A 10,868-nucleotide genomic window follows, 5' to 3' on the forward strand; every position below is an offset into this window, starting at 1 on the left:
GGCTCCAGATGGCTGGGAGGGAGAACACCAGCTGGTCACACAGCCCCTTGTGCCAGTGCGCATCAGGTACAGTGTGGAGGCGGGAAAGGGACAAAAAGACGGCAGTCTCTTCCCTGAGCCTATGCCAACACAGCCTTAAAGCCAGTGGATCGAATCAAGCCATTTGTGGCATTATCTATTGCTGCGTACGAACTTAGCCTGGCACAATGCCTGTAATCCCAGCTACTCGGGAAGTTGAGGCAGGAGAATCGCTTGAGCCTGGGAGGCAGAGGTTGCAGTGAGCCGAGATGTTGTCACTGCACTCCAGCCTGGGTGACAGAGCAAGGCCTTGTCTCAAAAAGAAAAAAAAAAAAAAGAATTATACACCACTCAGTTTTAGGAGGGGCAGAACACGGGGAGAGCCCTACAGGATCAGAGGGGCAACCAACAAGCTGTTTCAGAAGGCATGGGGCAGCTCAGCAACCATAAGTTATGCGTGGGCTTTGCTCTCGGGAGAGAGGTTGCCTGCAGCCAAAGGACTCACAGCTAATTTGGGTCAGGAGCGGCTGCCGGCTCCCCCACTCCTGGAGATGAGCGACTCCGTGACGTCACGGGAGGCGCGGGGCGGAGCGCCGGGGAAGCGAAGTAGGCAGGGGCGAGGCGGCTGGGGACAGCGGGGCGGACGCGAGCGAGCATGTCCGATCTGACTCGGCTGGCGTCTTTCGCTCGCGTTGGAGGCCGCCTTTTCAGAAGCGGCCGCGCACGGACTGCTGGAGATGGTGGAGTCCGTCAGTGAGTGTGGGGCTGGGGATGGGGGCCTCGCCGGCCTGTAGCGGACAGCGCGGGTCACCGGGACGCTCTCACCTTGACTGGGGCGCCTGAAGAGGCCGCGTCCCGAGGCATGCTGGGACCTGTAGTCCGCCTGTCTCCTGACGCCGCGACTCGAGGAGAGGGACCCCGCTGGCCGGAGGGAGAGGGAGAGACTTCGCTGGGCAGATGGGACACCGTTTGCAGGGCCGTCATGGTCGTAGGGGCCGCCTGCCCTCGGGAGACGCACGCGTGAATGCGGAGCGGGCTGAGCCAGTCGGCGCCGGCGCGGGCGGTCTAGGCGGAGGAAGCAGCCTGCGCGGCGGGTGTGGACGCTCCTGGAGCGAGGCGGGGGGCGGCGGCGGTGAGGCCTAGGGAGGGCGCGGTCCAGGGTCCCGGTGCCTGGCTGCGGAATTTAGGGTAGAGTCTGTTCGGCAGCCTTTAATCGGAGACGTCACGTGGCCGCTTTTTAATGCTGAAAAATCACTCTGGCTGCAGGGAGTGGAGGCGATCGCCCAGAGAGAGCGCCGTCGGGTGAGAGGAGTGTAAGCCGGAAGCCAACGCTGGGGCAGCCGCGGCGTTTAGGAGAGTGACAGGCAGAGCCGCCCGCGAGGTGGCCCGAGACGCAGACCGGAGGGCGGAGGGCTAGGGGTGCGAGGTAGGGAGCAGCTGCCGAAGCCGAGTTAGTGGTGTGCAGAGATTCCGTAAGAGCAGGACTGGAAAAGAGTCATGGATGATTCCAGGTCCCTTGGATCATCAGCTACACGTTACCAAGAGGCAGTGTGGGGTCGTGATTCCAAGCGGGATTGTGGCCGCACAGTGGCTGGGTTCAAATCCCACCTCTGCCACACTCCAGCTGTGGGACCTTGGAAAAGTTTGTTATTCTCTTAATGCCTCAGTTTCCTCACCCATTTGGCGTCCATTTGCAAGGAACTAAATGAGTTACTGTTATCTAAAGCGTGTTTGTGTGTTTTAGGAGATGGGGTCTAACTCTGTCAGGCAGGCTGGAGTGCAGTGGCGCGATCCTAGCTCACTGCAGCCTCTAACTCCTGGGCTCAAGTGATTCTCCAGCCTCGGCCTCCCAAAGTGTTGGGAATACAGGCGAGCCACTGCGCCTGGTCTCACTAAAGTGTTTAAAACAATTGCTGGTGCCTGCTAAGGACCGTACAAGTATTCTTTAACTGTTGTTGTTATTAAGGAACTGAGGCCCAGGAAATGAAAGGAGTGACTTGCCTCAAGTCCCACATGGATGAAGAATCTGGAGCTGGGGCAGGTGTGGGGTGGGCAGAAGGCAAAGCCCTGTGTGACTTGGGCAAAGACAGTGATGGAGAGCCACGAGCGACAGCCCTTGGTCCTGCATGAGGAGATGGGGGAATGCCGATCTTCCCTGAGGTGCTGGCTTGTTCGTAACACACACTTGTTTCAGAGTGTGTGATAATTAAGTGCATAAATGTTTATGGAGCATCTTCTATATGGCTGCTCCTTTCTAGGTGCTGAGGATATAGCAGAATACAAGAGAGAGAATGAAGTGTACATTCTGGAGAGGAGAGACCAGTAGAAAAGAAAGACCTTTTTTGAGTACTATTAAGGGTTATGAAGAGAATACAGCTGGGGATTAATATGGAGAATGCGTGGTGTGGGAGTAGAAGGGATATTGTATTTGGGGATGGCGTGGGAATGCCTGGGAGTGTGATTTGAAGCGGGACCTGAGGGATGAGAAGTCAGCCATGCAGAGACCTCAAGGGAAGAGCCCGGTGGACATAAGAGGGCAGAGGAGGCATCAGGTGGAGAGGCCAGAGCCCTCAGGGTTGGCAGGAGGCCAGGCTGGAGTGGAACGTAGGGGAAGAGTGGGAGAGACCAGGTCACAGGGACAAGTGTGGGGGCCGGATTAGAGGGGGCTGTGGAGGACTCGGGATTTTATTCTAAGAATCACAGGGAGCCATTGGAGTTTTAAAGCAGGAAAGTAATGTGGTCTGATTTATTTTTAAAAAATGTAACTTTGTCCAGACGCGGTGGCTCACACCTGTAATCCCAGCACTTTGAGAGGCTGAGGCGGGCGGATCACCTGAGGTCAGGAGTTCGAGACCAGCCTGGCCAACACGGTGAAACCCCACCTCTACTAAAAACACAAAAATTAGCTGGGCATGATAGTGTGCGCCTGTAATCCCAGCTACTGGGGAGGCTGAGGCAGGAGAATTGCTTGAGCCCAGGAGGCAGAGGTTGCAGTGAGCCGAGATCGTGCCACTGCATTCCAGCCTGGGTGACAGAGTGAGACCCCGTCTCAAAAAAATAAAAATAAAAATGTAACTAATAGAGTTATGGTGCATTTTTGTTTTTAAACTTGACTCTCAAACATTTGAAGTTGGAACAGCCATTATTTCCTTGGATGTTGTTTCTTCCCCATTCTCTTTCCTTCTTACAGGACTTGCTGATAGTGTCTTACTTCCTTATGTTTTTTGATCTTGAGCTTGTTTTCCCTGGAACTTCTTTGAGATCGTGCTTCTCTTAGTCTCTTGAGGGCACCACCCCAATTCAGGCTCACATTAAATTCTCGGCTTGGGGTTTTTGGTCCACACAGGTCCAACGCAGGTAGTGTGAATTTGGGTGCAAATCTACCTGAGGACTGGCTTCTGATAACAAATTTTTGTTCCCTTGTCCATGGAAGGTTTATTTCTTGTTCACCCTTTTACCATATGGGGTTGCAGCTTTATTCAGTGACCTCGTCATTAGCCCTCCCACCTTGGGTGGGCCCCAGGCTGCGTCTCTTTCCCCACACCTCATGTAGCTACCCTGGTGGAGGTTCAAGGGCTCCCGGTGAAGGCAGCTTCAGTGATTGATTGCTTAGTCCAGGCCTTGTTTTTACTTGAATTTTGCTCTTGGTGGATTCCTTCCTTTTGTGCCTGGTCAGTGATGTTTGTAAAAATCTTAAAAATCTCATCTAGCAGCAGAGTTGTTAATTTGGAGGGTTGTTCAGGGTATCTAGTTTGCCACAATGCAGTTCACAACCTGGTTTGGAACATAACATTGTGAATTAGGTGTTGAATCTTTGCATTCCTTAATCATGGCAATCCTTGTCATTGTTCCTGTGATATAATTGCAGACTTTCAAATCTTTGTTCCAAAAGGTTTCCATTTTGCAGTCCCTACTTCAGGTTATAATTAAAACAACATGTCACTCTAGCAATAACAAAGCGTGGGGAGCTGCTAAGATGGGTTTGAACTATAATGCTGGCATCGGCATTACTCAGATCTTTTTTGTTTTTTTGATACAGAATTTCGCTCTTGTTGCCCAGGCTGGAGTGCAATGGCACGATCTCGGCTCACCACATCCTCTGTCTCCCGGGTTCAAGTGATTCTCCTGCTTCAGCCTCCTGAGTAGCTGGGATTACATGCATGTACCACCATGCCCAGCTAATTTTGTATTTTTAGTAGAGATGAGGTTTTTCCACGTTGGTCAGGCTGGTCTCGAACTCCCGACCTCAGGTGATCCGCCTGCCTTGGCCTCCCAAAATGCTGGGATTACAGGCATAAGCCACCGTGTCCAGCCTTCAAATCTTGTTTTAATCAGTTTTACTGCTGGGCACTTATACCTAGATTGTATCAAAAAGCTATCAAAGAAGAAGGCTCTTGGCCGGGCACAGTGTGGCTCACGCCTATAATCCCAGCACTTTGGGAGGCCAGGGCAGGCGGATCACCTGAGGTCAGGAGTTCGAGACCAGCCTGGCCAACATAACGAATCCCTGTATCTACTAAAAATACAAAAATTAGCTGGGCATGGTGGCACATGCCTGTAATCCCAGCTACTCGGGAGGCTGAGGCAGGAGAATTGCTTGAACTGGGAGGCAGAGGTTGCAGTGAGCCAAGATTGTGCCACTGCACTCCAGCCTGGGTGACAGAGTGTGACTCCGTCTCAAAAAAAAAAAAAAAAAAAGCTCTTGTTATACTATATTGAATGATCCTGCATGGTTTATTTACATAATGTAATATCTATATGCACAGGTAGATCCTGAATGAATAATATAATTGGTATATGAGGACATTACGGAAACAGTATGCTACGTCATTCAAGTTGTAAAGTGGCGATATTTGGTAGGACCTTTTAAACATGATACTTAAAAAAGTACATATATACACACATCTGCAAAAAATAAAAATCACCTTATTCATAATTAGTTATTAATACCTTAAATAGAGCCTTCCAAATAAAAGTGTTAAATTTTGGATGACTATTTAGAAAAAAAATGGAATTTATCATTTCAATGTGGTAACGTTTGTTTTATCATGCAGGTTGGAATTCTAGTTAAAAGTTATGTCTTTGATTAATAAAAGGAGAAAATTGTTAATGGTGTGTGTCTGTAGGCAACAGCTTAGGCTTTGCCATCACACAGCACCTCACTGGTAAATCATTAATAATTACAGGCCTTATCATAACATTATGAAAATTAAATGAGTTAAAACTTATAAAATGCTTAATGTGGTATCTGGCACATGGTAAACACTCAATAACTGCCAGTCATCTTTTAGAGTGGGGGAGGATAAAAACAGTCTGCCAGCCTGGCAACGTAGGGAAACCCTGTCTCTACAAAAAAAATATAAAAATTAGCCAGGTCTGGGGGTGTACACTTGTATGTAATCCCAGCTACTTGGGAGGGAGGCTGAGGCAGGAGGATTGCTTGAGCCCAGGAGGTGCTCAGTCAGCAGAAGGATCGCTTGAGCTAAGGTCACGCCACTGCACTCTAGCCTGGGCGACAGAGCCTATCTTTAAAAAAACAAACAAAACAGCCGGGCGCGTGGCTCACGCCTGTAATCCCAGCACTTTGGGAGGCCAAGGTGGGTGGATCACCTAAGGTCAGGAGTTCGAGACCAGTCTGGCCAACACGGGGAAACCCCGTCTCTACTAAAAAAAAAACAAAAATTAGCTGGGCATGGTGGCGTACACCTGTAGTCCCAGCTACTTGGGAGGCTGAGGCAGGAGGATCGCTTGAACCCAGGAGGCGGAGGTTGCAGTGAGCCAAGATTGTTCCATTGCACTCCAGCCTGGGTGACAGAGTGAGACTCTCGCAAACAAACAAACAAACAAAACAAACAGTCCTAGCTAACATGTATCAAGAACCACTGCCATGTTACTGTTCACGAATCTGTGCATTATGAAGACAAGATGTTTTAATGCACTTTTCCTACAGGTACGGATTTCTGTGCTACATAAAAGAGAATATGGTTTACAAGCTGATTCTTATCTAGATGAAATTGGTAAACATATTTTATATAGGAATTCTCTTAAAAATTTTTTATCCACTTCTGTTTATTAGCATATATATGGCTGATGAATAGGTTTTAGGAATAGCCCCAGTAGGTGCAAATAATTTAAATTAGATGCAACGTATAATATTTATACTCCAACTGAATAAATTGACTATAACTCTTATGGACTCTGTGCCACAACTTGTCAAGTGTCTGAATGAAAAGAAGAAAAAAGAAACACGTATTCAAACTTACTGTTTAAAGTTCTTTGTTCAGAGCCATTAGCATATTTAATAGGATTTGCGAGTCCTCTCTCCCATATGGTTGTCTTTTAATAAAGATTGTAATAGGCAGAGGACATAATTTGCCTCTCACATAGATAGCTAAACAAAGCAAAATTAATTTATTTTTCTGAGTAAGTTAGTGACCTGCTAACAAGTTCACAGTCCCTTAACTAAAACCTTTGGGGCTAGCACCCCAGAATCAACACATTCAAATTTCTAGTGCAAAATAATGAATCTTCACTAATTGAAAACCAAAATTAGCCTCTTGTCAGTTTTGGTCAGTTTTTGCTGCTACACATGAAGCAAGCTTAGTAAAAAGTGAGTATTTCAAGGGATTGTGAACTTCTGTCTATATTTCAGTGGAGATGAGAAACATTAGCGTTGGTTCTAGGATGTAACTCAGAGGAGTTTTGGATGACTTAACGCTTTGAGAATGTAGCACGCTGTCTGCCATGTTGTTTTGTCTTGCAGTGCCGGTGGTGGTGTGCACATTGAGCCCCGGTATAGACAGTTCCCCCAGCTGACCAGATCCCAGGTGTTCCAGAGCGAGTTCTTCAGCGGACTCATGTGGTTCTGGATTCTCTGGCGCTTTTGGCATGACTCAGAAGAGGTGCTGGTAAGTGCAGGGGAAGAGCACTTGTCGTTTTTTGGGTGGGGGAGGGAGGATGTATTAATAGCTTGTTTATTTTTCTGTTGTAGACCATCTTTCTGTCTGGACATCGCCCTTTGCCACCACTTTTTCCATATGTATATACAAGAATCCTGTTATTTAATGAAACATGTTATCTTCTCACCTTTTTTTACACGAGGATGTATATTTAGGTGGTCCGTTTCTTACAGTTTCTGTTAGGTTGCCATCTTAGGGAGACTAAAAGCTCATTTTTTTTTTTTTTTTTTTGAGACACAGTTTCACTCTGTCACCAGGCATGAGTGCAGTGGCACAATCTCGGCTCGCTGCAACCTCTGCCTCCCGGGTTCAAGTGACTCTGGTGCCTCAGTCCCTTGAGTAGCTGGGACTACAGGTGTGCACCCCCACGCCGGCTAATTTTTTTTGTTGTTAGTAGAGACGGGGTTTCACCATGTTGGTCAGGCTGCTCTCAAACTCCTGACCTCAAGTGATCCACCTGACTCAGCCTCCCAGAGTGCTGGGATCACAGGCGTGAGCCACCGCGCCTGGCCAGAAATGAATTCTTTTACCTTCTGAACTAGCGGTTCATTGGTAGGTTAGGTTTCACACTTAAATTCCTTTAAATGATGAATGTCTCCTGGTCTGTCCAGAGGCCCAGGGCAGCCAGGTTTGGGTGGGATGGATGTGAGTTAATTTGTCTTGAGAAGGGAAGTTAGTTTTAGTGATTTTCTATTTTATTTATTTATTTTTGAGATGGAGTCTCACTCTGTCACCCAGGCTGGAGTGCAGTGGTGCGATCTTGGCTCACTGCAAGCTCCGCCTCCTGGGTTCACGCCATTCTCTTGCCTCAGCCTCCCAAGTAGCTGGGACTGCAGGCGCCCGCCACCACTCCCGGCTAATTTTTTATATTTTTAGTAGAGACGGGGTTTCACCGTGTTAGCCAGGATGGTCTCGATCTCCTGACCTCATGATCCGCCTGCCTCGGCCTCCCAAAGTGCTGGGATTACAGGCGTGAGCCACTGCGCCCGGCCAGTTTTAGTGATTTTCTAACATATCATTAGCCTCAACTGAGGTTTTACCACATTTGCAGACCGTTCTTTGGGAAATTACGTCTTTAAGACATTGAAATCTGTGCTTGTTTATACAGGATACTTTGAGTTGTAGTAAATTTGGGTTTGTTTCCAGGATAGGAAAAAAATCTTAAGCAGTATGTAAGTTTTAGAAGCATCAGGTTGCTTCATATCCCATTTCTCTTAGAACTTCTCTGTGCCGTTGTCCTTCAGTAAGGAGCTGCGTGGGTGTCTGTGAACTGTCCACACATTTACTATTTGAGGTGCCCCTGCCTCACTGTAGGTCAGCTGTCCGGAGTATGTACAGTATGTATAGCTGTTAGGCCTGAGATGATGATGATGCAGCCAGATAAGCCCTTAGATCAGGATTGGAGATGAGGAAGTCCACCTGAGGCTTCTCCATTTCACAGCAGTAATGTTAGGAGCGTTGGAAACATATTTTGCCAGGACTTTGCCAGGATGTCAGGAACCTTTGAAACCTATTGCCTCCACTTCCCCCTACCCTCCCTCTATCACAGACACGTACCATTGGCTTAGGCTGGTACCTCCAAATGGGGAGGCTTTTAAAATTCAGACCAGAGCCCATATAATGAACAAACTAAAGAACAGGTGGGCCATCGAATAATTAAAGTAGAATTTGTTCCTGTGGTCAGGGGCTGAGCCATATTGTTTTTTTTTTTTCTTTCCAAGATTTATTTAACAATTTAATTAGTTGCACGGAATGTAAATTCTTGACTTTTCTTTCTTTTAAATGGTTGTCACCAGGGTCACTTTCCGTATCCTGATCCTTCCCAGTGGACAGATGAAGAATTAGGTATCCCTCCTGATGATGAAGACTGAAGGTGTAGACTCAGCCTCACTCTGTACAAGTGGGTGTGCTCCAAATTTCTTTATGTCATATTTACCTTTTTTCATAAACATTAGTTTTTACTTTGTGCCTATGATGGACTTGAAAAAACTGCATATTCTAACAGCATGAAGTTGAGTTAACCATGTCCTGTATCTGCTTTTTTTTTTTTTTTTTGAGACAGAGTCTTGCTCTGTCGCCCAGACTGGAGTGCAGTGGCGTGATCTGGGCTCACTGCAACCTCTGCCTTCCAGGTTCAAGTGATTCTCCTTCCTCAGCCTCCTGAGTAGCTGGGATTATAGGCACATGCTACCACACTTGGCTAATTTTTGTATTTTTAGTAGAGGCAGAGTTTTGCCACGTTGGCCAGGCTGGTCTTGAACTTCTGACCTCAAGTGATCTGCCCACCTCAGACTCCCAAAGTGCTAGGATTACAGGTGTGAGCCACCACGCCTGGCCATATATCTGATTTCTGCCTTAAGTTTTCACATTTGCTTTGGTCTCTTCTTCCTTTTCATTGTATGTTTTATTTTATTTACATTTTTTATTTTGTAGAGACAGGGTGTCACTATGTTGCCCAGGCTGGTCTTGAACTCCTGGGCTCAAATGATTCTCCTGCCTCTGCCTCCCAAAGTGCTGGGATTACAGGCATGTGCCACCACACCTGGCCCATTGTATAATAAAAAAAAATTGGTTTCCTAAGTTAGGTTATAATTTTAGGGTTTCATTTATCCATCCACTGATCAAAGATATATTAAGACCAATTCTGTGCCAAGCACAGGCCTACAGTGGTGAACAGGACAGATGGAGCTTACAGTACGTAGCTGCAAAACTACAGTGTCCTGCTCTCAACATTTAAATAGATCCAGCATATGGGAGTATTACTATATAGAACTATATGAAAACTAACTCTTTAAACAGTAAAGGGTTATGGCTTTTTCATTTTCCAGGTTAGGAAGTCAAGAGTTTTTCTTCTTTAAAAAGGGAGGTACTAAGAAGGTTCCCTTTCCTCATAAACCCCTAGGGGTTAAGATGTTTTTATTTAACATGCTTTTATTTTATTTTATTTTATTTGAGACAGGGTCTCATTCTGTCATCCAGACTGGAGTGCAGCGTGATCATGGCTCACTGTAACCCCAACCTCCTGAGCTCAAGTGATTCTCCCGCCTCAGCCTTCTCAGTAGCTGGGACTACTACTCTTGGCTAATTTTTGTATATTTTGTAGAGATGAGGTTTTGCCATGTTGCCCAGGCTGATCTCAAATTCTTGGACTCAAGTGATCCACCTCTTGGCTTCCCAAAGTGTTGGGATTACAGGTGTGAGCCAGTGTACCTGGCCAACAAATTTGTTTTAATGACTGGACTGTAAACCCTTGAGAGAGGAAGGGTGATTTTGCTTCTCTTGTCTACAAGGCTGTCACATGATCAGTGCTCAATAAATACTTGAATAATTGAATAAATGAATTATGGATTTGAATTAGTGAATATAAAAGTACTTAAAGCTTTCTACTTTTGTTTTCCTGCAGGAGCCAGGTGAGAATTCCAAGGATTATCGACTTCATATTGCACATTAAAGTTATAAATTAAAGTGGCTTGGTCAAGAATGAGAATGGAGTTATGGATCTTTTTTTTTTGGGGGGGTGGGGTGGTGGAGAGGTGGTGAGACGGGAGCGGGGGACAAATCTCACTCTGTCACCCAGGCTTGAGTTCCGTGGTGTGATCTCGGCTCACTGCAGCCTCCACCTCCTGGGTTCAAGCAATACTCCTGTCTCAGCCTCCCAAGTAGCTGAGACTACAGGCGCCCGCCACCACGCCCGGCTAATTTTTGTATTTTTAGTAGAGATGGGGTTTCACCATATTGGTCAGGCTGTGTCAAACTCCTGACCTCAGGTGATTCACCCGCCTCGGCCTCCCAAAGTGCTGGGATTACAAGTGTGAGCCACCTCACCCGGCCTGGATCTTTCTGATAATGGCAACTACCCTTTATGGATTATTATTTTTTCCAACTCCCGCG

At 46.9% G+C, this 10,868-nt stretch overlaps 1 protein-coding gene across 4 annotated transcripts; it reads left to right on the plus strand.

Moving 5' to 3' along the window:
* The first annotated feature begins 597 nt into the window (after positions 1 to 597).
* On the plus strand, positions 598 to 10,464 carry NDUFB2 (NADH:ubiquinone oxidoreductase subunit B2). 4 transcript variants are annotated; one of them, XM_016945467.4, is made up of 4 exons: positions 598 to 771; positions 6,782 to 6,926; positions 8,774 to 8,877; positions 10,381 to 10,464. In XM_016945467.4, exons 1-3 carry the CDS (start codon positions 674 to 676, stop codon positions 8,846 to 8,848), a joined length of 318 nt encoding a protein of 105 aa, XP_016800956.2. In that variant the 5' UTR covers positions 598 to 673; the 3' UTR covers positions 8,849 to 8,877; positions 10,381 to 10,464. The 4 variants fall into 4 exon arrangements, with proteins under 4 accessions (XP_016800956.2, XP_054543117.1, NP_001065266.1 ...); XM_054687142.2 differs by lacking the exon at positions 10,381 to 10,464 and adding an exon at positions 9,937 to 10,331 and having other exon boundaries at positions 601 to 771; XM_016945468.2 differs by lacking the exon at positions 598 to 771 and adding an exon at positions 1,139 to 1,320.
* Positions 10,465 to 10,868: the final 404 nt, after the last annotated feature.

Source organism: Pan troglodytes, chromosome 6, assembly GCF_028858775.2.
Source record: "Pan troglodytes isolate AG18354 chromosome 6, NHGRI_mPanTro3-v2.0_pri, whole genome shotgun sequence".
NCBI lineage: Eukaryota > Metazoa > Chordata > Mammalia > Primates > Hominidae > Pan > Pan troglodytes.

Excerpts from the sequence above, each read along its gene's own strand:
- NDUFB2 (XM_016945467.4), top strand. The coding sequence starts at position 674 with ATGTCCGATCTGACTCGGCTGGCGTCTTTCGCTCGCGTTGGAGGCCGC. Across the intron at positions 772-6,781 it reads GGAGATGGTGGAGTCCGTCA|TGCCGGTGGTGGTGTGCACA; the intron begins GTGAGTGTGGGG and ends TTTGTCTTGCAG. Across the intron at positions 6,927-8,773 it reads ATGACTCAGAAGAGGTGCTG|GGTCACTTTCCGTATCCTGA; the intron begins GTAAGTGCAGGG and ends GGTTGTCACCAG.